The following is a 27,004-nucleotide window of genomic DNA, read 5'->3' as shown; positions in this document are numbered from 1 at the left end:
AAGTTAAATGATATTTTTTTATAAAAATTAAGTGTATAAATTAATTTTAGGTTAGAAGAGAAACTCAAATTTATTTTATACTTTTATTTTCTTCTCTTATAAATGTATATAAAGAAGTTGATTCAAATAAGAGTTAAGTGTTTAATGGATTTGCATGTCTTAGTCTATGAAGTGTAAACAAGATATCCTTTTCCTATCTGTTGAGACTGGAAACTCAAACTTTATTTAATATATCCTTTTAAAATATCTATAATGCACAGTTATTTATATAAGTTGCTTAGCCTTATAATTTTATATAAATTTAAGCATTTTAAATAAAAATTCACTTAAATGCTAAGATTGCTAAAGTGTGTGTTTAAATTAATTTTATGGATCCTATAATACTTAAAATAATGTTATTTGTGATATAATATTATTAAACAACGGTTGCTTATATAAACAACTCCGTATCATATACTCCAGTAGGGAAAAAACTTAAATAACACTACGTAAAAGTTAAACAATTCATGTAAACATTTTCATTGGAGATGCTCTTAGTGGTAAAATTAACATCAGCCTGAAACAACTACTTTAGGATTTTAATTTTACCACTCACACTTGCTTCCACTGTTGAACCAACAGCCTAACACATCAAATTTAACAGAACATCAAGTATGGAATTATTAATAATATTATTGCTACTGTTATATTAGTTAAAAGTGTGGTTGTAGCATTATTCATCATTCATATATTAGTTGCTTCCCTAGACTTGTTAGAGGAATTAAATTACACACATGTACCAATGTACAATACCAATAGCAAGGGCTCTGTGTATGAAGACCCAAAATAGAAACACAGGGATTTATGGAGGAAGAGTTAAAAGGAAAGAGTGAGATCCAAAGCATGTTAATCAAAAGTAAATTTACTACCAACCTCTAAACCTTACTACATATTCTATCCTCTATTGCAGGTCATATCCAGACTGTTGTAGATATTGCCAAGTTTTTTACACTAGTTTTCCTAATATAGATTTCTTTACACTTGATAGTTTGATGCTGCCTCTATTCTCTAGATCATTCCATCAGAATATGGTATGTCTAGGTAAACCAGAGAAATAAGTTTAGGAAGAAGGTAATGCCTCACATTTTTCTTCAGCTTGTGGAGGTATGATAGATGATCCAGTAATTGCATTCTTTGTGATTGGTAAATTGTATTTACTATGCACCTTATCTTTGTTTTGGTTCCACCATTCTTCTGCTTGCTTCTCGTTGAATCTCCGTTTACTGCAAAAATAAGAAAAGAAAAGAATAAAGGAAAAGAGAAAACAGATTTCTTTTAAAGAGATAGGAATAGTATTAAAGATAGAAACAATTGAAATAAGAAAACCAATACTCAAATTAATGGTATAACATTATAATATTGCAAAGTTCTAACCAATTGCCATCAAACCAAAAAGTAGGGGAGAAAAAAATCAAAAACAAAATTAACATAGAAGCTTTTCATATAATCAAATGGTAACATTTGTCTTCCACATGTCAATACTATAAAAAGAAAAAGCATCTATATCAATATCAAGTAGAAACTAATGATAAAACAGTTGAGAAGCTATCAATACACAGCACTACCTCCATAATTGCTAATGGACATCAAATTAAATGTTTGGTGGTCTGAATAGGAATAGAAGATCCTAGAAAATTTCAACATTGTTTTAGTCACACATAGAAATTGTTACATGCAACCCCCACATTGAGAAGCAAGATTTTTATGAAATAGATTAAGTTAGAAACTATTTAAAAATATTGATGCAAAGAAAATATATAGGTGGAATTTTAGATTAGCAAGTAGCTCTTATATACCTGAATCTAATTCGTTTGAAAACTTTGTAACCACGAGGTAGTACTACGAGTGTGACATAAACACCATGCTCAAATTGTTCAATGACTGATTTTTCTCCTTCTGTCACAGGTATACCAGTGTCACGTAATTTTGAACCATTTCCTGAGCTTGGCGAAGTCACTACTGGACCAGATACAGATGAGTTGCTGCTTTCTTCAAGAATATTTTCTCCATCTATAGATGGAACAACCCCAAAAGCATCATCATTTCCTTCCATTCTTTGCTCTTGGAGTTTTGAAGAGTCGCTTTCTGAGGCAGGTACATCAGGTGCACTTTGTTGCTCAGACTCAAGGCTCTGTGGGGAGGAAGAAGATTCAAAATCTTTTTCTTCATGAAGAAATTCTTCAGCTTGAGCATGCATGGTTCTCAAGGTCTCGTTGTCCGGAATCTCAAGTGGCAACTTCTCAGTCACTTCCCTCAACTAAATAAAACCAAATGTAGAAGCAAGTTTAGCTATTTTGATATAAACTTCTCAACAAAGCACGAATGGCAAATAAAATAAAATAAATCAAGCACATAAAATGAATCAGACTTCTTGCATAAGGTAAAATCATCTTGTGCATCTTAACTTTTCATACGTTCTCATAGCTAACTTCTCCATAAATACCTATAAACTTACAAGGGCTTCTTTGTATGTTAGGAATCAAATACTTATCCCAATTGAAAAGCTCTCATAAGCTAGAAGCTAATCCAAAATAGGCCTTAATATGATAAACCAGATATCCTGATCAACTTCCTTTTCTTTCCCACCTGGTTTAAATATTAGCTTATTATGACATGCAATATCTCTTTAGTGATCATTAGCAGTCAAGGCGAGTACATTGATGAAAGAATTAATGAAGGTTCATATGTGTTCAGAGTTATTCAGATTGAAAGATTAAGCTTTATGTCTTGACTATCTTGAGAGTTATTGCTCCTTTATGGAGTCAGAGAAGATAACAATTATCACAAATACATAAAAAATGCAAATAATATTGTTTTAATAAGTGTAACAATAAATATATATCTGTAAATCTCAGCTTAAATTTAAACTTCTCTGTTGACTCCATGAATTCAATGATTGCTTCCCTTGTTCAGTTTTAGGGAATGTCGAGATTCAATGAAGATAGTCTTCTATTTTGTTGCATCAATTATTTCTTGCTGAAAGCCTTTGGAACATTAAAAGGTTTGTCATGGACATCTGCCTAATCATAAGATATTGAGGCAGGCTTGTTTTGCCAAATTTTATGTACAATCATATGACTAATTCTAAAACTTATACTTTTTTTTCTTTATTGTCATCTGAGGATAATAAGAACTTTGGACACATTAAAATCAACATTTCTTGTTGTTGAAATTCAGTACAGTTAGCTTTAAAATAATAAGCTAAATGTTTAGATTGAGATTTTGTTTTGACAATGAATCACAGCACAGTAATGATGAAAATGTCATTTACAGTAACTCAAATTTTCTGGTACAAATCATTATTACTTTTAAAATATTTTTTTAATACCGCAATAATCCAGTGATATTTGTCCCATACAAAAATCTAGCAATTTTATTGTAGAATGCACTTGGATAATATAATGATATTCCTTCATTTATTCATGCATAATAGTCACACGTAGTTATTGAAGTTTCCAAAATGAATGCTTATCCTTCATTTAATTGAGTTCTCATATATAAAAATATAATTCTATATAGGCAATAATGCAGTATGGGGTACAGAGGAAACTTGTGCACAACTTTTTGGCAAAATTGGTGTTAATCGTCTGATGGTATGAAAGGAAGATTTCAAGTTGCTCAGAACTTTTTATAAGAGTCTTGCACGGCTAGGATAATGAAAATAATATCTATTAGAGGGAATATGATTTAGCCACAAAGAAGTCAGAAGAGGAAACCAAAGGCAGAAGATCATTGTGCATAATTCATTCCTAAGTACTACCCATAGACAAGACACTTGTAACCAATAACAATTTCATCAACATGATTTGAATTTTCTTAGTGATTAGTTACGTTGAATGTGTGTGTGTGTGTGTGAAGATACAATTAGGAATGCTTCAAAGATTTCCCCCTCCCCACTTGTATGATTTTTCATTCCTGTTTCTCATCACTTTGAATGAAAGATTATTTCAAGGCTCAAGCAGGAAAATTTTATTTAAATAAATTGAGTTTAACTGTGATGTCAAAATATAGAATTCAGATACCTTATCTGTCAAGGACTTAATTAATTCCTTTGCTTTTCTAAGCTTAGAAGATTCCTCTCCAACTCGTGACACGGCTTCTTCAATATTTTTCTGAAGCTCCCGAATCTTCATGTCTTGCATGTCACTCTTCTGCTTCAAATTTTGATTCTATATGCAAGAAAACAAATATTTTCAAATCTTATTAATTGAGACATGTTATGCTCTTTGAATAAAGAACATAGTTACTAGATCTGAAAGTGGTATAAATTATGAAATATACATTGTTTTGCCATTTTGAGACTTGTTGATTCAAATGATCATTTTTCTTCCTTAAATTATCAATAAGGCTTCTTGAAAATCCAGGGGAGGTAGAACGCGGTGGGCTGGGTGGTCTTCTAGCATATGGTGACATAGGTATTGGAGTAGCCGGTGTTGGTGGAGTTGGCTGTATAACAGGTTTGTAAACATTCTGCGCAGAACTCAACGAAATTGGAAATGCAACATCTTTCAATTGTAAACTGGTAGGAACTTGAGCAGCTCGGACTATGGAAGAAAAGTCATGCATATTTCCAGGCTTATTAGTCCTAATCTCTAGGTATTTTACCGGTTCTGTGGTAGGAGGCAAGAGAACTCTTGAAGACCTTACCTCTCCCCGGTGAAAACTTTCCCTTCCATATACGGAACTAGAAGGACGACTAATTTCCCTATTAAAATTGGAAGCACTATCAGAACCTTTTAGCTTAGCATAACAAGCATCACACACACGATGTGGTTTGCTAGGTGTTGGAGCCAGTGCTGCTTTTGATGCCTTTTTTGAACTACAAGGATGGCAATATACCAACCCACAATGATAGCAATTGTGCCTTTTTCGGGTGAAACCAAATGGTTGTCGACAATCAGAGCAAACAGATTGGTCAACTCCAGAAACCCATTTATGTAAGCATATGCAAGATGTAAAGGTCGAGCCACATGAGATGTTCTTAACATGCCTGTCTTTCAAGGCTTCCACCAATGTTGGAGATTTCTTATCATCTGTGTCTCCATGTCCTAGTCTTCCATTGGCACCTCTCCCCCAAGTATATAGCTCACTTCTTGAAGTCAACACAGCAACATGATTGGCACCACATGATATTTCCTCCACAAACTCTCCTACTAACTTATCTCGCACTAGAATCGGCACTTTTCCATCAGAATTTGGATTTCCTAGTTGACCATATGTTGTGCCTCCCATACTAAAAACATGACCAGATGCAGTGAGTGCAACAGTCATAGTGTACCCACATGCAACCTGGTGAAAATTATATTCAGCAACTGCAGCTACACAAGTTGGTTCAAGGTAAGTTTCCTTGTTAGCATGACCCAAACGATATTGGTCACCATCACCCCACGTGAAGAGCCTCTTGGCTGAAGCCTTTGAACCAGAAAGATCCATAACATCTATAATGGCTGCTGAGTGCCACACTCCACATGCAACCTTAATAGCCTTGTATCCACTCAATAATTGTACCTCCTTTGGATATGCCACACTCGCTCGGTTTCCATGGCCCAATACACCAAATCTTCCATCACCAAAGGTAAACAACTTACCATTGGAGGTTGCTAATGCTGAATGCCATGTTCCACATGCTACAGCTACAACCTGAAGTCCCTCTAAAGGGCCACTAACCCTTTTTGGTATCCAGTAGCTAACATCAGTGCCATGACCAAGAAGTCCTGCACCATGTGTACCATCACCCCAGGTGAATAGGTCACCAGATGTGGACACAGCACAAGAATGATACTCGCCACACGCAACAAAAGTCACATTGGTAATTGCCAGGGATTCCACAAGATGAGGTCGACCGAAATCTTTTTCAAATCCATGACCAAGTCTTCCACCAGAATCCTCTCCCCAAGTAAAAACCTCTCCTTGCCTTGTAACTAGAGCAATGTGACGATCACCAGGACCAATCTGATGAACATCAAGAACAACATCAGACTCCAACGGTTTAGGAGTCAGCACATCTGTCTTACAAAAGGCTTGAAGTTGACTCCCCAATCCATCAAATGAATTGCCATCTGCCCAAACCTCTCCCCATATATAAACATCACCTAGAGATTCTATGTCATCTAGTCCTGATCCTACGCTACTTGAGTGACTAACACTTGATACACTAACACGCGAACCATCTCCACAACTTGTCCTTACTGGCATATTTGTTTCTGATCTAGACCAAGATGATGTAGATTCATGAGACACTGATTCAAAAGAAAACCTGCCACGGGCAATGCTTGATGCAAACTCTAGTGTTCCAGCATAAGGACGATCATTTGGAATTAAGTCAACACTATCCTGTAAGAGAGAGTCAAAACAATCACTTTGTTGAAATGTTCTAAAATATAGATTCTAGAAATAAAGTATATATAACAACTTAAGCTTTAACAATAATTCCTAATGATTTCCATGACCAAGTAAGTAGTTAAAAATTTGATATTTGTTGCCTCAACTTCTTGTAATTTATTGAAACTAGTTTACACGATGGAAACTAAAGCTCATCTTGAGCATTGAGATATTTTGACGAGTTTTGAATATACAGATTTAATCCTATGTCAATAAGAATTTTAATTTTTGCATATTCTTCAAATATATTTGTACAATAAATTATTCTGAACATCCTTGAGTTTTTATGACCAGGATAACAATTGCTCCTACAGTTTGAGATTCTGCTGATCTTAGAGGTAACTCAATCCTTCAATGTATAAAGTTAGAATTTAATCTATGGCAAATTGAAGGAACAAATAGGAAGTAGCAACTGTTTAACATGTAAACTAAGATAAGTTGAAAATTTAAGGCATTAAGCAATTTCTATTAGAACTCACATTGGATAAATCACTTGTTCCACGCCTAATACGCTCTCCAGGGGAAATTAATGCCTTAAGGCTTGAAAACCATACCTCTACCTCAGCTTGGTTCTTGCAAATCTAGCAATATGAAAAGGGGAAGCAATAGATTCAAAATTTATATGAAATTGACGAATTTAAATTCAAAATGGATGTGTATTCAAACCAGATCAAGTGACCGTTCCCCCTTTTTATAAATAAGTGAAAATGACAGATAATCCTTTTCAGGGCGCAAGTATCTTCTAAAGACAGCCTGCAAATAAAAGGAAACACAGGATATCTTTATCAGAGTGTTAATATAACCAACCATAAATCTAGCCTCCAAAGACCAAGCATTTAACTTACTGTTCTCTGTCCTGGGATGATGCGTGAAACAGAAGACAATTTTAGATTCTTTTCCCTTCCATGAGATATCCAAATCAGTTTCGTTTCATCCTGCTAATGCCGCTAAATATGAAATTATTCATACTAATATATATATAATACACATATATGTTTGTTTGGACACGAATGAATTTTTCTTTCAGCATAAAAACTCACCGATGAGATCCTGAATGTACAGAGTTTTGGCTTCCCTTTTCGACTATACTTTACTAACTGAGTGCCCTTTTTCAAAGTAATGAATGCCTTCACAAAGAAATAAGACAGAAATTAAATTTAAATGGAGCACCTAAGCAACATAATCTCTAGAAAACCATATCAGTTAGTGACAGTTTCTATTGCAGAAAAAAATGTTTTTCCAAGTTAAGTATTTTCCCCATTTAGATAAAAGTGGTTTTGATTGTTACTCAATCAAAAACCACATAGAAAGGAACAATATCATGACCATGTTCAGTGAAAGTTTCCCTCCCCATGCATCCATAGCTTTAACTCAATTTGCCTCTCCTAGAATACCATATATTTCCATTCAAGTAATGATTCAAGTTTCCTATCATATTGCTTGTATATATAAACCAAGGCCCATCAGTATCCATTTCATTACTTTCTTTCTCTTGTCTCCTGCATCAAGTAGGATATTGTTCCCCTTCTAAATAGTAACCAAGAGTACCATGACTACTTTTAATATATCGTACATGGAATACTTTTCACAAAATACTTTACATACCATTATTTTACCCTACCTTTCATCCCTGCAATCAAACAAATTCTAGCCTGCAAGGGCATGCCTTATCTTCAATTATACTTCTTCTAGCTAGGGCAAACAGCCATAATTGCCAACACCCAGATAAATTTTAACTTAAGTCTATAATTAATACACCATATCAAAAGACCCCTCAATATTTTGATCTTTCTTTTCATTTAGAAAATGAATACTAATACTAATTTGAAATAAACAAGCATGATCGTGCCTAATGGAAAAAAATTCTAATCTTTTTCGGCTATGAAACAAACCAAACCAAACATTTTTTTTCTTTTTTAGATAAAAGCTTAATTTTGTGGTGAAACTAACTTGTTCAATATCGCGCTCATGACTCCCGTAGCTAGAAAGATCTGCCATTCCATCTGAAAGAAATTGTAAGGAAACCACTGAAGAGGACAAAGCTCAAGCGTCATGCTTTCTACTTAGGCCTCTCATCAAAGTCTCCGAAAACCTCAGGATGGAATTTTTTTTCTTCCAGAAATTGGACAATGTTAAAAAAATGAAAAATATTAACCCTTAAACTCAGATATGGCACTCGTGCATGGATATGTTCTGTATATTCAGAATCAGAGAATGACCTAGATGGAGATTTCTCATGTCACTGCCAAAAGGATTGGAATTTTGCAAAAGGGTGTGTGGAAGTTGCATCAACATGTGTGTGATGAGTTTCTGAGCAAAATTGGATTCAGCAATTGAGAGAGAGACGCGAAAGTTACGTAAAAGGAAAGGGAATGAGATATTGGCGGGCTTCTTAAACTGCCTCCACGTCCACCAACTAAGGGCGTGTTTGGTTTTTCAGTTGAAAATGTATTTTTAAAAAGTAAAACTGAAAAAACTAAACACTACTTAGTACTTACCTTCCTTCACCTTTTTCTTATTCTCCTCTCCTCAGTTTTATATATTTTTTCACTCTACCCTTTCTGAAGATTTTTTTTTTCAATATTGTTTATCTTATGATTAAATAAGTTTGTAAGAATACTTGAGATCTCATTAGAAAATTAAAACTCTAATTACAGTAAAAAAATTCCGTACCCCATTGCCCAGAGGTTCTTCGCTATGTGAAGGAAGGTATGGGGGAGGGAGGGATGTTGTAAGCAGCCGTACCGTTACATATACAAAGAGAGGGGCTCGCTATGTGAAGGTATGGGGGAGAGAGGGATGTTGTACGCAACCTTACCCTTACATATACAAAGAGAGGCTGTTTCCGGATTCGAATCCATGACCAACAAGTCACCAAAGCACAACTTTACCGCTGCACGAGGGCTCGCCCTCTAAAACTCTAATTACAGTAATTATAAAAAATGATTAATAATGGGTAAAAGTTTAAACGTTGGATGTTATGCCATGATATGATACTATTTTATTTATTACTTTGCTTTTTAAAAGAAGAAATTAAATTAAATCAAAATAAAAAAAAACGAAAACTTTGAAAGTATTTCGTAGAAGATAAAATATATTTTTAATTTTTGTAAATATTATCTCAAAAAAATCTTGTAAATATCACTAAGTGTAATTTTAGTTTTTGAGGAATTTTATATTAATTTCTATTTTCATACATTTTTTTTAAATAATAATTTGCTAGACTTGTTCCATGTAGTGTACATACATCACACTTCATGTTACTTTAAAATCGTTATTAACGTAACATGATTAAATACATATTATATTATCAATAAATAACAACAAATTATTTTTAAAAAAATTAAAACTTATGAAACCAAAACTAAAAAAAAAACAAAAAAATAGAGGGTAAAAATTAAATTTAACAAAATTTAAAGAAATTTAAAACATGTTTATTTTCTTTTTCAAGAACAAAACTTAAAAAAGAAAAACTAACTTTAGAATTTTCAACCTCAATTTTATGTATTTTTCACTCTACCCTTATCTAATAATTAATTATTATTATTTTGATAAACAAGTTAATTCTTTTTCTTAGATTAGAGATCACATATATTCTTCAACTTATATAGTGGGAATTAAATACGATTATTTTCACACATATAAATATATAATGAAAACTCATGTCACTACATCAATATTTTAGGTTATAAAAAATTAATTTTAAATGAATTAAAAAAATATCCAAGAAAGGAGGGATACACTACACAACATTATTGTTGACACAATTTATTTTAAAATACACTTTTAACTAATAAATTTAGACTATAATACATTATTATAACCCATAGGATTGATGCATTAATATAAGATTTTGTTGCGTTTATCTAAAAAATGAATTATTTGTTTTTATTGAAAGAATTTGTGTTTTTAATGTTTTTTTACCCTTCTCTTTATCACGTGGTAGTTTCTTCATGTCGTGTGGCCGGCAAGGGGAAGAGAAAGATACCTAAAGGTAATTCCAATTTTGCACACCCTTCTTTATTCATCATGTTACAGTTTCGCACACCCTTTTCTGTTGAACGAAGTTCAAATTGAATTTGCTCAAATCGCATCCGTAGTAATATAATAATTCTTTAATCAAAATATTCCTCTGCCAAATTTCTTTCAGCTTAGTTCGCAATTGTGCATCTCCAACGCAAATTGCATAGTTTCCTTGAATTGGGCCTAATGCACTACCATGGACCAGGCTTTTGCTTTCTGCACTTTCAAAGTTGCTTCCTGTGCCTCCTTTTTGGCATCTAGAATAGCCCCATCTAAAAATACATTTCAGAATGCACCCCATGATCAATCTGAAAAGGATGTAGAAAGCAACTAGAGGTACAGGGGGTAACAGCCCATGGATCAATCCCAGTGCAACATAGATGGGCCTGGCCCAAACATGACCCGGCAACCCAATCTTTTAAATTGAGTTCCCAATGCCTTCTTAGTCCTTAGGGTTAGATTCGTTGTTGTTGTTCTAAAACGTCCACACATTCTCCGTCGCCACAACAACAATGGTGAGTCTCATTTCACAGCTTCTTCTTCTTCAATTCATCATACTCTCACAGTTTCTTCAGCAACGTTTTCATTTTCATTTTGATTGAAACTTTCAAACAGGCTCCGAAGAAAGGTGTGAAAGGTTCCGTTGTAGCAGCGAAGAAGAAGGTTCAGGAGAAGGTGACGAATCCTTTGTTCGAGAAGCGTCCGAAGCAGTTCGGGATCGGAGGCGCGCTGCCGCCGAAGCGGGACCTGACGCGGTTCGTGAAGTGGCCGAAGAACGTCCAAATCCAACGCAAGAAGCGCATCCTCAAGCAGAGGCTCAAGGTCCCTCCTGCACTCAACCAGTTCACCAAAACCCTAGACAAGAATCTCGGTAAAAGATAATTTAAATATGTTAAGGAATGCGAGAATAAAATAGAATGAATTGAGAACAAGTGTGTGAAATTTTCGCAGCCACGAATCTATTTAAGATGCTGCTCAAGTACAGGCCGGAGGACAAGGCGGAGAAGAAGGAGCGGCTCTTGAAGAGGGCTCAGGCTGAGGCCGATGGGAAGCCTGTTGAGGCCAAGAAGCCTATTGTTGTCAAATACGGTCTCAACCATGTTACTTACCTTATTGAGCAGGTCTTTTTTTCACTTTTTTTTTTATTGTTGCGATTTTCGTCGTCGTTGTTGCTATTGTTAATTGTGGTGTCAAGGTCTTAAATTGCGGTTGCGGTTATTACAATCCTTAACATTGTGTGAAATTATGGATGGTTGACTGCATTTGTGGTTGTGGAGAACTCAATAATGAGGTTGAAGTTGTAGGTTTAGACTTTAGACTGTGTTTTAGAACATGGTGTAGTGGTGTAAATACGCAATTTGCATGTGAAATATGTTTGTTGTGTTGTTCTTGTCATTTGGAATTGTTGAGTTCCTAGCCTTTGGTGAATAATTATAATAGGAGAATTTGGTTTTTTATTAAGTTTAGTCTGATGAGGATATTGCTGTTGTTTGAAATTGTATAACTTCCTGTGCTTTGCCTATTTGATAAAGAATGACCTAAGAATAATAGGTGGAACCAAGTTACCATTTGTATAGCTTAGATATTCTTATGATGTTAACGGAAAAACAGAGTGGTTTGTCTTGAGCCCTGTGGAGGGAAGGAAAGAAAAAGAGGGTCATTGGTGGAAACAAAATGCATTTCATCTTTTTTCTTTGCCATTCGGCTCCATCGTACTTTAAACAATTCAAATTACGGAGTCTATTTTCATTATTCTGTTCTGCTCCACTGCATCTCTTTTCATCAATCCCAAAAGTCTATCAAGTTCATCTTTTAGAAACCCGTGCAAGGGAACTCTTTAAGAGAAAAGAAATACAAGTAAAATCTTTTGTAAACTAAATATATTTTCCCTTTTCATTGTTATTTATTTGATTATTGCAAGGGAATGAATGAATATGCATAAACAATTATTCTCTTGTGATATTTGGGTGATGATTCTTTTATTTATTTTGTCAGAACAAGGCACAACTGGTTGTGATTGCTCACGACGTGGACCCAATTGAGCTGGTGGTCTGGCTTCCAGCATTGTGCAGGAAGATGGAAATTCCATACTGCATTGTCAAGGGCAAAGCACGCTTGGGAACGGTAATAAATTGATTTGACCAAAACAACGTTTTCAGAACTAATGATTTGTGGTTATTCAGTTGATTCATGTGTCCCTTTTGACAGATTGTCCACAAGAAAACTGCTTCAGTTTTGTGCTTGACAACTGTCAAGAATGAAGACAAGATGGAGTTCAGTAGAATCCTAGAAGCTATTAAGGTAGTTTAGATTGTATTTTGTTTGTTTGGTACCTGTTCAATGGATGAAATTAACTGAATCTATTTGGTTTCTAACCTATCTTGTTTTCTTTTCAGGCCAACTTCAATGACAAGTATGATGAATACAGAAAGAAGTGGGGTGGTGGAATCATGGGTTCCAAATCTCAAGCCAAGACCAGGGCCAAGGAGAAGCTCCTTGCCAAGGAAGCAGCCCAAAGAATGAACTAGATTCACTTGTTTTTACATTATTGAGGTTGCCATTTTTCTATATTTTATATGGGAGCATTTACAAGTTAAAATGTGAGGTTTTACTTCATTTTGGTAGCTCGTAATCCACAAGGACCGATTTTGATCTTTGATTTTTCGTAGTTATTTTAAACTTAGAAATGGAATGTTTCCCCTTTTTCGGTTCAGGAGTTGCTAGTCAGTATTCGAGATTTTGCAGCAATTCAGTAGTTTTTGACCGTCGCGTTGCTTATTGATCGTGGTCCCTTTTCAGCATTGCTTTACTATATATTGTGTATATCTTTTGGTAGCGTATATACGTCCAAAAATAGGATTGGGGATTAGAATTTTTTAAAATGATCTTTTTTGCATAAATAATTAATATAGAATTCTCTTTAAATCTAATAAATTAATATTTAAATTATTTATATAATTTTTTAAAATGGATTTTAATATACATTATTTTTACTCTAATTATTTACATAAAATTAAAAATGTTTATATGTTAAATATTTATAAACTTTGATAATTAAAAAAAATGAATAACTTTTTATTAATGATACATGAAAAATAATAATGTTAACATAGTTAACTAAACAAAACAAGTGTTTTATTGTGTTGTCTATAAATAATTTTATGTAAGTAATTAGAGTAAAAATAATTTTTATATTAAAATCAATTTACAATGAAATTCATGTAAATATTTGCATATTAATTTATGAAATTTAATTAAAAATTGGTAAAATAAAATTAAAAGTATGTAAACTATTCAAAATAAAACATATAAAATAATATAAAATAAAATTAAAAAGATTTGTATATTAAATATTTTTTAATTTATAAATTTTGATAATTTGAAGAAAATAAATTAATAACTCTAGACTAAGGATACACATAAAATAATGTTAATATAATTAATTAAATAAAATAAATGTATTAATAATTTATTATCTTGTCTATGAATAAAAGATCATTGACATCTTTAATTTTTTACTATATCAAAAAATTAAAATTACTTATTTTAATAAATAAGAGAAATTAAATGTATTGATTTATAAATAAGAAGATTAAAATTATAATTTAACTTAACAATAAAGTAATATCTCCACTCCATTTTTTTTATTTGATACATTTGGACTAAAGTCCTTATTTAATATCTTGACCTGCACCACTCTTAATGAAGATTAAATAAGGGTATATTTAGAAGAAAACAAACTATTAATTAAATTTTAAAATTTTAAAATATCAAATATTATGAAGGTGGTAGATTTTCTTTTATATCCCTGAACTGGCAAAGATTTAGGGAGATTTAGTTCTTCAAAATAAAAATAATCCAACAAGAATGAATTAGAATGCATTAGAGTAAGCCTCAAATTATCATTAGTTTGACAAAATCTTCTTAACTTGTGATTAAGGTTCATTCATTTACAATAATATGAAATTATTTTAAATCAGGGTTTTGTCTTGTGATACCCGGAAATCAGAGTACAAATTGATAGCATAAACAACAATAACTTGTGATTAAGGAAATGTCCAGAAAAAGCATGCACTCCTGTGCTAAATACATCCAAGCCCTTAGAATAATATGAAATCAAAGTTACTCCTTTGAAAATGAGCACATAATAACATTCTTGGGCTTACGCCAACATATATCTGACGTGTCATCTCATTCCAAAGATCGATTAAAGGTTAGAGTCTACAATTAGTGTTAATTTAATTTATTAATTCTTATAATCATTGAATGGATACATTGATTTTGGAAGTTACAGCTTCCCTGATATAAGGGGTAACTTGGGCACTACAAACTGTAACATGAAAGCAAGAAACTTATATGATATATTCCAAGCAGAAAAATGCCTGTATAAATATTACACTTTAGTGTGATAAGTCCTAACCTTTAATCACCAAGACAAAGTCTACTATGTGTTGATTATTAAGTAGCTTACATTATTACCCAAATGAAGGGCAAAATAATGAATAGCCCATAGAAGCATAATAATGCCTATGGCTTAATAATAACTTGCATCATAATCACAAAAATATAGAACAAAAAATAGGAAATTGATAAATATTATGTAATAATACTACAAAATGCAATTGTTCAATGCTTCCAACACTGGGGGGCATGCATGCTTGGGATCCCTTGTAGCAGCAGAGAATAATATATAAGAAAGTGGAAATGAAAAAGCCATATAGTTGTTGTTGTTGTAGTTGTCGTTGTTATGGTCTTTGTCCTATTCTGTATTCCTAAGGCTTTCAGTGGTGAGCCACAATTTCTTCTGGATGACAATAATAACTTCATTGCCATCTTGGTCAGAGTCAGCACTAGCATCAGCAGTTGCAACTGCTTCCCAGTGCATTGCTGTTAGGTACTTCTTGACAAAATCAATCACATGCTGTTTATCTCTTATGATGATGAAACCTGTAGGCCTAAGCAAACGGTCTATCTCAATCAGTAGATCCTCTGGACTGCACCCTCTCGTTTCAATGTCAGAAAACACAGTCCATGCATGGAGTAAATCATAAGTCCGGGGGTATGTTGAATATGCTTCACACCTGTTAAAAGATGTTCATTCCTTCAGTAAATATCACTTTTGTCAATCACATCCATACTCAGATTTTGATTCTGAACAATACAAGGAGGAGCTACTAATAAATGTGGATTTGGTTCCTCTAAACTGAGGAAATGCAATTTAGAGAATACTCCCTCTCTTCCTTTTTAATAGTCGGATTTTTTAAGAAATTTTGTTTCTATTTATGTGTCGTCTGCAAAGCTCAAGATCACATTAATTATAATTTTATCATTTATACCCTCTCATGTTTCTTTATCTTTAATTAGTTTACACGTGCATTTATTGTAGAGTGGAAAGAGAAATGGGTGAAATAAAAAACTTCATATTTATTTTATTATAATCAAGATAATTTATTGCATTTCTTGGTTTCTACAAAACAATCTTAAAAGACAGATAAAAAGGAACGGAGGTAGTAAAATGTAGTTGCAACTTGCAATTGTAGATTAGAAAATCAACAATTAAGAGTTGTGATGAAGTCATGGTAAGATGTGTTTTAGGTCTCTCAAGATTTCGTCAAACTTGATTTTAGAAAATATATTTTATAAATGATGGTTTTGGTTCTCAAATTTTCAAAAATGAGGTGGATTTCATCTCTTACCCTATATTTCATTTTGACATAACTAGGGACAAAATTCCACCAGTTTAAAAAATACAACGACCAAAACTACCATTTTTTAAATGTATGGGCTAAAACCAAATTTGACCAAATCTTGAGAGACTTAAAACACATTTTATCCTAAAATTAAATAAATATGCAACAAACTGTAGAATTATTCAACAAATATCAGTGCACTTTAGAGGAATCAGATCCCTAATAAGAAGCTAACAAATTGAATCAAGGATAAACAACAGGTTCAAAGAATGAAGTAACAAATCTCAATAGCTTATTTAGTCAAATCACCAAGTTCTCTCACAATCAGCGAAGTCAACTAAGATGGATCTTGAAATCATATATATCATCAAATGAGACAAAAAAGGTGAAATGAATCAAATGCATAAAAAGATATCAAAGATGCAATAAATTTATGCTTCAGGAAAATCAAGTTTTAATACCAGTCATGGATAGACCCTATGAGGCCTCTGTCATATATAAGCTTTAGTGTGTTAGGTCCATCACGAGGTACAACATTCATCACCCAAACATCTTTGCCTCTAAGAGCAGCTGCAAATGAACCCATATTGGCTTTCATATCCAGCACATTCCTCACTGTGTTCGACGAGATTTTTGGACCCAACAGATTCCAGTAATTCTCAACTCTTCCTTGCCATAGTTCCTATACCGCAGGACAAAAGTTAAGCTTATAGCCTATTAATCTAATTCAACCTTTGTTAGTTCAATAATTTTATATGCTTACAAGAACAAGAACCTAATTAAAACAAACCAGAGAATAAATTGCAAATTCCAATTACCGTATCCTTTTCAAACATTTCGTTTGAATAGCCAAAGTCTGCTAATCTAGGAGGAGGAGTGGTCAATCTTGCAGGCCATGGAGCCAATCCACTACCCTTGGCTCTGTTGTCGTCTGATAAAATCAGCAAAAATTTCATCAGGTGGAGTCTTGTATCCACATTTATTGTAAATGGTTAAACCTCAATAAAAATAAAAATTGTCATCATAATTTATCAAAACTTAAACAAAAAACTTTTAATCAAGGTTTAGCAGCTTAGAATATAGGCCACATGGACTCAACGCAATTGCATAACTTCAATAAACAGTAAGATGATGGTAAAAACTGAAGTATCCAAATAAAAAACATTAATGGTTTAGGTCATTTAGAATCAGCTCAAAACAGGTAATTCATGGATAATACAATAAAATTAACAAGATTGAATAATGAGTGTTGTAAATGCAATCAAGATGAATATGTTTGTCTAACTAAACACATATTTCTTCTTCAATAGAGGGGGGGAGGGGGGGATTACCATTGCTTGTCTACATGATTATGTAATGTAATACACTGTCATAATATCATAGTTTCTTCTATGGCCATTCTCTAAGAATAATCAGCCCTGCAATTCAATGTTTTCCCTTCCTCTCTTTTCATAACAAATTACATGCCAATCAACTGAAATATTCCTCAATCTAAATAGAGGAGATGAAGATGACACAACTGACCTAAATGGTCATTCAGAGTTTATGACTTGTTATTAGTTCCCGGTTAAAATTACCCTACCAAGCGGCAGCTCATTGACAGAATCTGAGCAGGCAAGTAACCCTTACATCTCAGAGACATTCCATTCATTTAGCAGATTAACTAATCAACAGCAATAACAGAAAGAGAACTCATATTTACATTATTGCTCATGACACCATAGAAATAGAAATATACAATTGGCAGACACACACTAAAAAGAAAAGAAGCAACAACATATTGCTAGTAAAACAGAAATAACTATAATTTGTAGACAAAGCATAGAAATAAAGTGCAAAAGCCATCAAACATTTTATATAGCACATTAGATAAAGGTACTCACGGTCAGAGTAAGGTGTTATGCAAGCTTCCATATTCACTCCCCAAATTGCATCTGGGTCATCATCAGACTGGCAAAGAGGAGGGCGAGTGCCGGGTTCTCTCTCCATATAGCATTCATTTGTTAGAGGTTTTTGCCAGATGACAGTTTGGTTCCTCTTTGCAGCAATTCTCCAACACATACGTCCCACAAGGGCGCTCATCTCTCTCCATATCCTTTGATCCTCTTCATCCTGAGCATATGCTTCTGGAGATGAGTATGCAAAGTAACCTCCTGGCCTAAGCAACCGATCTAGCTCAAGGAGTAGTATTCCATCCCTCTGAAGCCAATCAATCCGGCAGCGAGAACAGTGTGCAAGTTCAAATGATCTGCTAGGATAAGGGAGTCTCTTAGTTCCCAAGACACCAAGATATGCAGGAATTCCTCTTTCTAGAGCAAACTGAATTTGATTTTGATGCACATCATTGGGTGCCAAGGACATTGCAATGATATCAGATGAAAGAAGATATGCTCCAAAACTCGCAACACCACAGCCAACATCAAGAACCGTCCGCAGTCTTCCTTCATTATTAAGATTGTTGTTTGAAAAATTGAGCATCTGGCAATACAAACTCACTGTGAGATCCATGAGATGAAAGTGAATTTAAATAATCCGAATGCACCAAAAAACTAGCACTGTCAAACATGGTCTTGAAAATCCTATTAACTGATGTTATAAATCATATTTCCATCAATCAAACGCATGCATACTGCATAACACACATGAAGTCCAATGATGCTACCAATTGAAAAACAGAATGCATATATCATTTCATTATGCTTTATAGAGGTAACCAGTAAGCCTCTTACATTTGCAATTGATGCAATGTACTTGTCAGCTCCTTTGTGAAAATGTGTCCCTCCTCCAGGAAACACTATCTTTTCACCTTTTACAATCATCCAGTTCTGGTCAGACTTCTCATGTGCAAGGTGTGTGTGTGGAATATTTGCTTTCCACACCTCATCTCTGCTCTGTGGCCACTTAATAGGGACCTGCAACACCATAGAAACAGAAATTATTAGACACTGATGAACATGATACAAATGTATTAACGAGGATATGTTGATGTTTAAGATCACATCTAGTCTCGGCATATTCTTTACCTTGTATCCTGCCGGTGGAGGAATCAAACAATTGAATCTCCTTTCTGCAGGAGGACAATGTCTCTCATAGTGTTCCATCAAAGAAAGATCCAGCTTCAGTCTCATTTGATAGATAAGATGTCTGTCTAAGCAGGGAATCAATTCTGAATGACGATCATCACAAACCTTCAAAAACAGAAGCATTAAAAAATCCATTAGATTGATGATATTTCCAAAAGTAGAGCCTTGCCTATATGATATGCACCACCTTGAACTAGATAGGGGATCAAAAGATATTGACACAGTACAGGTGGTGAATCTATTTCAACTGAGCCAGAGGAGGAAGAGAACCTGAATATGGTGATGAAAATAATGAAAAATTTAATTATCTTTCTTAGCTTTTCCTCCTTCACTATGGTGATGTTCTGGTCTCTTGCATATTTATGAAACTTAGAATTATTTTAATTATGCAATTAAGACTCTTGTTTCTTGAATTAGATATTAATTATGAATATGCTATTAGTTTTGTTCAGGTTTCCCATTATCAGATGGAGATGCATTATTCATTAGTGACTAAATAAAGTGTGCAGTTACATACATACTTATCAAAATATATTAATATTTTTTATAAAGTGTATGCAATTAAACTAAAACAACTAATGTATAGAACCAAAATAACTATTCATGAAATATAATAGCAGAGTCATAAAGTACAAGCTTAGAACCAAAACAAAAAAAGGTGTTCATAAAGAAATAGAGTGAAATGTGCCTTGAGTTTAAGGTTGCACATAAACTTACAGGGAAACTCTTTGGTACAATATCAGCCTCACCATCTCCCTGCGCAATACTGGATGAAGATTCATCTTGCTTGCTATCAGCATCATCATCTGAACCCAAATATGATGCCCCAAGTCTTTTCAATGACTTGCTGCCATATTCAAGCGCAGATGAACCACTATTCTGAGAACCAAAGATGGATCGCTGGAACACATATAGCAAACCAAGAAAGACTGCCACACCACAAACGGAAGCAACTAAATGCTTCTTTGGCGATCCATCATATCTTCCCCTCGTCATTTATCAGTTGAAAGTAATGAAAATCCAAATATACTTTTTTCACTACCTAGTTATTGACTAAAACTGATCACAACTCAGATCTTGTTTCACCAGACATGAAGCACCAAATTTACCATCCAAAACAAAACTTTAACTAGCAAACTCAATATTCCAAACTAGATAGCATGATCCAGCTCCTCATAAAGTTTGTAGAAATTGATACACTGATAGCTGATTCAAAGAATAACCTGCAAGCAAGGAAAGAAACTGCAGTCAGCAAATAGATACAGATATTCATTACTGATTTTTCTTCTTGATTAAATCATAGAGCTATAAAAAGAATAAAAACAAAGAACAGATCCAAACACAGACACCAGTTTAAAACTTGTTTCTTTTCAAGTGTGACCAGAGTTTGATGAGATGTAAGCAGGTATGAAGAAAGAAAATAGAAATAGAAGGAGATGAATTCAATAATGGGTAACATAATCAAAAGGAATAGTGTACCCCACCAATCATCCTAGTAACACTTGGTCATAGAAGAAACAAATGGCCAAGGACAATTCACCACAATAGGAGAGTAACTCAAGCTAATTTAATCAAATCCAACTACTCCATCCAAAAGAAGCACTCGTAGTTTTCAGTCGAAATTGCGTGTACTAATCGTCCCATAGAAGTGAAAAACAATAAAGATTACGAAAAAATGAGGTGAAAGAAAGCAACGATGACCACAAATCCACTGACACCTAACCAATGAAAATGATGGATCCACAAAGAAAGACCCCCATGATTCTGATAATTGAATGCATGATATGCAATGGCAAATCTGATTCAGAAAAACATCATTGGATCCAAATCAAATAGTAATGAATGAGATTGATGATAACCATTAGCCATGGAATTAAATGGAACTCCCAGATCCGGCACAATGCAAAACAGCATCAGCATCAAAAGGAGCAAGACTAGTTCATAATTCAATCACCATTCAATGCAACAACATAACAACTAAAAAATCGAAAAAGTGGAATCTGGGGTGCATTCAATATCAAAAGCGAACATTTCCACGAGCACTGAAAAAGGCCAAATCAAACGAACCCAGACGGAAAAATGATCCAGATCCAGCAAAAAATGCAAACTTGATGCAAAATCAGCAGAAAATGTGAAGAGAAGAAAAAGCTTACTGGTTTGGGATCAAATCTGAGGAAGTTAGAACTCAGATTTAGAGAGAAGCTATATCATATGGAATGATTTCAGTGTTTCGCTTTAGATTTTCTATTTTGGGAACAGCAACAGAGGAAAAAGGGAATATGTGTCACAGTGTTGAGGTAGTTAAATTTAAGGTACTCTCTCTCTGTCCCTACTACACTTGCATAAAACTACCTTTTCATGATTCCGTTAAAAGAAATTTGTTAGTAAAAAAAAAAAGTAAAAACAAGAGTTTAATTTCTGTATAAAATAATTTTACACTTTAAAAGATTTTATACTAACTAATTAGAAATCAGAATTTTTCCCGGAGAAATCAGACTTTTTAGAGGTTATTATAGAAGTTTTTTTTGGATAAGAGAGTATCTTTTAACTAATTGGATCAGAGATTAATTTTGTTCATAATTTACTATTAAATTGAGATAATTTTAAAATGTTAAAAATCGAACATGAATTTTTTATTAAATTTGTATAAAATTTTTTTTTAAGGAAGGATGATAATAAAAGGTAAGAATAACTTTTTAAAAAAAATAATTCATTTTCTTATTATTTAATGGTTATAATAATTAATTAATATTTTTTTATTGCTCATAATATTAATACGAAATAACTCCACAGATAATTTTACATTGTTTGTGAATATATTTTTTTTCATAGATATATACAATAAACTAATTAAAAATTAGGTTAAAATATATTTGATTAAGAAATTTAGGTTACTATAGTTTTTATCCTTTAAATTTAAATTTATTTTAACCTCTCAATTAAAAAATATTCTTTTCTGATAAATAAAAACTATCAAAAATTAACTAAAGAGATTAAAAAATATTTTTGAAGTTAAAAGATTAATAAAAAAAAATATAAATTTTGGAGAAGAAAATGACATTAATCTAAATTCCATGAACAAACATATATTTAAACCAAAAAATATATGTTATTGTTAGAATTTTTAAGATAATTATAATAAAAATTAACAAACTTACCTCACGTAGCAAATATTTAAAAAAATCACGCATAAAAAATTATAATTAAATAAAAATTCTTTACATTCTCGAACTATTTACTCTAAAATCAAAACAATTTTTAATCCAGGTTTTTCTGAAGAAAAAAAAACAATCCAGTTTCAATTTTTATTTAACAGTTCAAACGCATTATGAGATAAAATACTCACTCGGTATTGTATTAAGTGAATGGCCGACAAATCAAAGCTAACTAGATGGCTTAATTTGTATCAGCCTTTTTTTATCTTTTTTATTTGGATGGCCAGGCTTTTATTTGTGAAGTTATTGAGAAATAATTATTAATTAAACTTTATTTAGATTGAATTTTGAATTAATTAGGATTCATTTTTTGCAAAGAAGCCAATGAATAAGAAGAAGGAAAAAAAATGATATACAGAATAATTGCATACGTTCATCTAATCTATTTGGATAAATTAAGTATCTATGTAAAGTTGCATGTAACACGGGTCGACACAAGTACGTACGGTGTTCACTTGACTGGTATTCTTAACCGTGAAGGCAATGGAACTTTATATCTTCCACATTACTTTACTACTCAAGTCCCTTTCCACTTCACTTTAGTGTGGAGTATTATTATTATTGTTAGAAAATTAAAATAAAATAAAATAAATGAGAAGAAAATACAAAAGTCTTAAACTAAATAATAAAACAACATCATCATTATACTGGTAAAAAAAACTGATTGGACTCTTCTCCTAAGATATAATAACCTATTAGTTTCACTCGTGTGTGATAAAATGATCTTCAAACCTTCTTAATATCAATGTTTTTGCTTATAATTTCTTTATAAGAAAAGGTAAAGAAAAAATTTAGAGAAAAAAGAAAGCAAATTGTTTTTTTTCCTGCTTGTGTGTTTTTGTTATAGGAGAAGAGAGATATATATAAGCATAAACTCTATTATGCAACAATAAAAAATTTCAAAGTAAAATTACATGATTGTTGAAAACATATGTGCAGAACAAAACAAATGTAACAATCATGTAATCCACTAAAAGCAAAATCTTAAAAGATAGGAATCTAATTTTATGTATGAGATTCAACAACAAATATTTTATTTTATAAAAATAGAATTAATATAAGTAATATACTTTTATAAATTTTAAATTATAAAACAAACATTTACTAACATTCCCCCACATAATTTAAAATTTTAAAATATTTATAAAAAAAATATAATTTGTTTTGAGTCTTATACTTAGTGTCTATGAACTTCCACCCAAGAAAAATGTAGTGACTTAATTGCCTTGAACTATACCTTCTTTAACCGGATTTTAGTACACAACCCTTATAATATTGGCATTCATTTAGGTTTTAAGAAATGGTAACGCGTTACACAGCCTTGTTCATGTAACTTGTTTCGTGAGTGTCACTTAGATATTAGCATGTATCTCACAGTAACAGTCTCACCACCACACTCAATAGGTGAATCCTCAAAGAGTGGTTTGTGACTCTCACTCCTACAATAATTGTCATCGGATTCATTAAGATGTATTTTTTACCAAAAAAGGCACATATATAAATATTTCAACCTTAATATTGCCACAATTTATAATACACATGGTCATAAGAATGAGAAACGGAACAACTTCACAAAATCTTATTTTGGTGCACTTTAGTCAGCAAACAATTAATTTGTTGTTACCCGTTGAACTTCATTCATGGGATTACCAATCACACGAACTTGTTGTAACTAAATAATGGGTCCTAGTCCTATTCCCCTTGACTACTCAAGTACTTGTTGGCGTGTCAACCCTTTTGTAAGCGAATCCTTAATATTATTTTCTGGCCTAACAAAGTCAAGAGAAATGATACTATGAAAAATCAAATTTCTGATAGACTTATATCTCACTCTTAAGTGTCTTCTTTTTTCATTAAATTTTTTGCTAGTAACTTTAGATATAGCAACCTAACTATCACAATGCATTGGAATTGGAGGTATAGGCTCATTCAACAATGGCAAATCACATAACAAATTTTTAAGAAACTCAACCTCACTAGTAGCAGTATCTAAAGAAATAATTTTTGCTTCCATGGTAGAACATGAAATATTAGTTTGTTTGGTGATTTCCATGATACTGCACCACCAGTTAAAGTAACGATATAGTCACTTGTCGATTTTGTTTCATCAAAATCAAAAATCCAATTTGCATAACTAAACCCCTCAATTACTACAGGAAAACATGTATAATGAATATCATAAATAATGGTTCCTTTTAAGTATCTAAAAACTCTTTCTAATACAATCCAATGAGAATGATCAAGATTATTAGTATACATTTCTACTCTACCACCTACATATGCAATGTCAGGCTTAGAAAAATTTGTCAAATAGAATAAAGAACCAATAATTTGAGAATATTTATGTGAGGAAATTTCTTTACTCAAATTTTTCTTTAACTTAATGGATGAGTCATAAGGAGTAGAAACATATTTCACACTAAAATAATTAAACTTCTTCAATAGCTTTTCAACGTAATGTGATTGGGTTAAAACCATGCAATCATTTTTTTTATAAGCTTAATACCCAAAATCACATCTACAAGACCAAGGTCCTTCATATCAAAATTACTAGACAAAAAAGACTTCACATCATTTATGAAATACATATTACTATCAAATATCAATATATCATTCACATACAAACATAAAATGACACAACCAGTATCATCAAATTGTTTCACATACACACATTTATCACTATTATTGATTTAAAAACCATACAAAAGAACAACTTGATCAAACTTTTTGTGTCATTACTTTGGAGCTTGTTTCAAACCATATAAAGATTTAACAATTTTGCAAACTTTCTTTTCCTTACCCAGTTCTACAAAACCTTCAGGTTGACTCATATAAATTTCTTCTTCTAATTCACCATTTAAAAAAGCAGTTTTTACATCCATTTGATGAATTTCTAAATTAAAAACACAAGCAAGTGCAATTAAAACTCTGATAGTAGTAACTTTAGAAACAAGATAATATGTATCAAAGAAATATATACCTTCTATTTGTTTACAACAAGTCTTGCCTTAAACTTTTCTATAGATTCATTAGTTCTTAATTTCTTTCGAAAATTCCACTTACAACCTACACTTTTGCAACCAGGGAAAAATAAGTAAGAAATCAAGTTTTATTAGTTTTAAGAAAACTCATTTCATCATTAATAGTTTCTTTTCAAAAAGGTGCATCAATGGACCTCATGGTCTCACCATAAGTGTTAGGATCATCTTCAAATAGAAAAGATCAAAATTCAGAATCAAAATCCTTAACTTTTTTAGATCTTTTACTCTTCCTAGATTCAAAAACAATGTCCTTATTAGCATTACTATAAGAAGATAAATTAGAACAAGAAATATCACAAACAAATTTAGACAATTTATTTTTCAAAGAAAAAACATTTTCAAAGAAAGTGACATTTCTAGATTCCATAATAGTATCATTAGAAATGTGAGACCCTTCTAAATTAACAACAAAAAATCTATAAGTAGTATTATGCAAATAATATCCAACAAAAACACAATCAATTGTTTTTGGTACAATTTTCCTTTTCTTATTAATAGGAATGTTAATCTTTTCTAGACACCCCAATATTTCAGATTTGGTTCTTTTTTCTCTATAGCTTATAAGGGGTTTTTTCAAAAAAAAAATTTATAAGGTACTCTATTAAGAATACGACATGTAAAATATAAAGTTTCACTCAAGTGTTCATTTTATTGTTTTGCGTGTTGTATTTTCACATGTTTATTGTTTTGTTAGCAAGGAGCTACATATGTATAAAGACAACCAGTTACTAATGTGTAACAACAAAATACTTATAGTACTAAATTAAACAACAAAAAATAAAAACCAAACAACAAACTTAGTAATTTTAAAGATTTGACCAAGTAAAAGATAACTTCCTAAAAGATATGACCAAGTAAAAGATCACTCCCTAAAAGATATGAATAGAAATAATGAGATGCTTAATTTTCACATAGACTAATTCTAAGAGCATTTTATTTTTACAAAACATAACTGATAAAGAAAACATATTTTAATTATAAATTTTAAATTATAAGAAAATATATTCTAATAATCTCTCATTAATTTTAAATTTAAATAAATGAAGTAATAAAATAAAAACATTTTTAATGAAGCTTAATACATTACGTTTTCATCTATTAATTAATTATGAGGCTTACTATAAAGGGATTCAATCATATTCATAACATAAATTTTAATAAAAGAGAATGCTATTGTAGTATGACTATAAAAAAGAAGAAAATAAATTTTCTCTCTAAAACGATTAATTAGAAAATTAATAAAAAAAATAAATGAAAAAAATACAAAATCTTAAACTAAATAAAAAAACAAAAATTACTTCAAAATGACATGAATTAACAATACAATATAAAAAACAGAATTCTAATTTTAACTACCAAACTCTAAAACAAAATATTTTATTTTATAAAAAATAAAATTAATATAACTACTATATTTTTATAAATTTTAAATTATAAAACAAATATTTAGTAACAATTATTACTTTTTATCTCACCGTTTATCTCAACCAATGGTTAATTTCTCTTTCTCGTGCATTTAATCAATAAAGAAA

General features: G+C 32.0%; 3 protein-coding genes across 3 annotated transcripts; 1 reads left to right on the top strand and 2 right to left on the bottom strand.

The window, feature by feature from the left end:
• Window positions 1-1,099: 1,099 nt before the first annotated feature.
• On the bottom strand, window positions 1,100-8,418 carry LOC114370076 (PH, RCC1 and FYVE domains-containing protein 1-like). The gene is made up of 9 exons (XM_028327360.1): window positions 8,371-8,418; window positions 7,461-7,547; window positions 7,266-7,355; window positions 7,087-7,173; window positions 6,900-7,001; window positions 4,321-6,372; window positions 4,062-4,208; window positions 1,836-2,296; window positions 1,100-1,262 (listed from the first exon to the last, which is right to left on the bottom strand). Exons 1-9 carry the CDS (start codon window positions 8,416-8,418, stop codon window positions 1,100-1,102), a joined length of 3,237 nt encoding a protein of 1,078 aa, XP_028183161.1.
• Window positions 8,419-10,848: 2,430 nt separating this feature from the next.
• Window positions 10,849-13,223, top strand: LOC114372570 (60S ribosomal protein L7a-1). Its single transcript, XM_028330208.1, has 6 exons — window positions 10,849-10,958; window positions 11,059-11,314; window positions 11,395-11,564; window positions 12,439-12,567; window positions 12,652-12,744; window positions 12,840-13,223. Exons 1-6 carry the CDS (start codon window positions 10,956-10,958, stop codon window positions 12,969-12,971), a joined length of 783 nt encoding a protein of 260 aa, XP_028186009.1. The 5' UTR covers window positions 10,849-10,955; the 3' UTR covers window positions 12,972-13,223.
• Window positions 13,224-14,776: 1,553 nt separating this feature from the next.
• On the bottom strand, window positions 14,777-21,520 carry LOC114371990 (probable methyltransferase PMT3). Its single transcript, XM_028329348.1, has 8 exons — window positions 21,370-21,520; window positions 19,934-20,439; window positions 19,157-19,321; window positions 18,863-19,045; window positions 18,017-18,611; window positions 16,952-17,064; window positions 16,595-16,815; window positions 14,777-15,524 (listed from the first exon to the last, which is right to left on the bottom strand). The coding sequence occupies exons 2-8, from the start codon at window positions 20,210-20,212 to the stop codon at window positions 15,203-15,205; spliced, it is 1,878 nt and encodes a 625-aa protein (XP_028185149.1). The 5' UTR covers window positions 20,213-20,439; window positions 21,370-21,520; the 3' UTR covers window positions 14,777-15,202.
• Window positions 21,521-27,004: the final 5,484 nt, after the last annotated feature.

This window comes from Glycine soja, chromosome 10 (assembly GCF_004193775.1).
Source record: "Glycine soja cultivar W05 chromosome 10, ASM419377v2, whole genome shotgun sequence".
Taxonomy (NCBI): Eukaryota; Viridiplantae; Streptophyta; class Magnoliopsida; order Fabales; family Fabaceae; genus Glycine; species Glycine soja.
The sequence above is the reverse complement of the archived record's forward strand: the minus strand, read 5'-3'. Positions and strand labels throughout refer to the sequence as shown.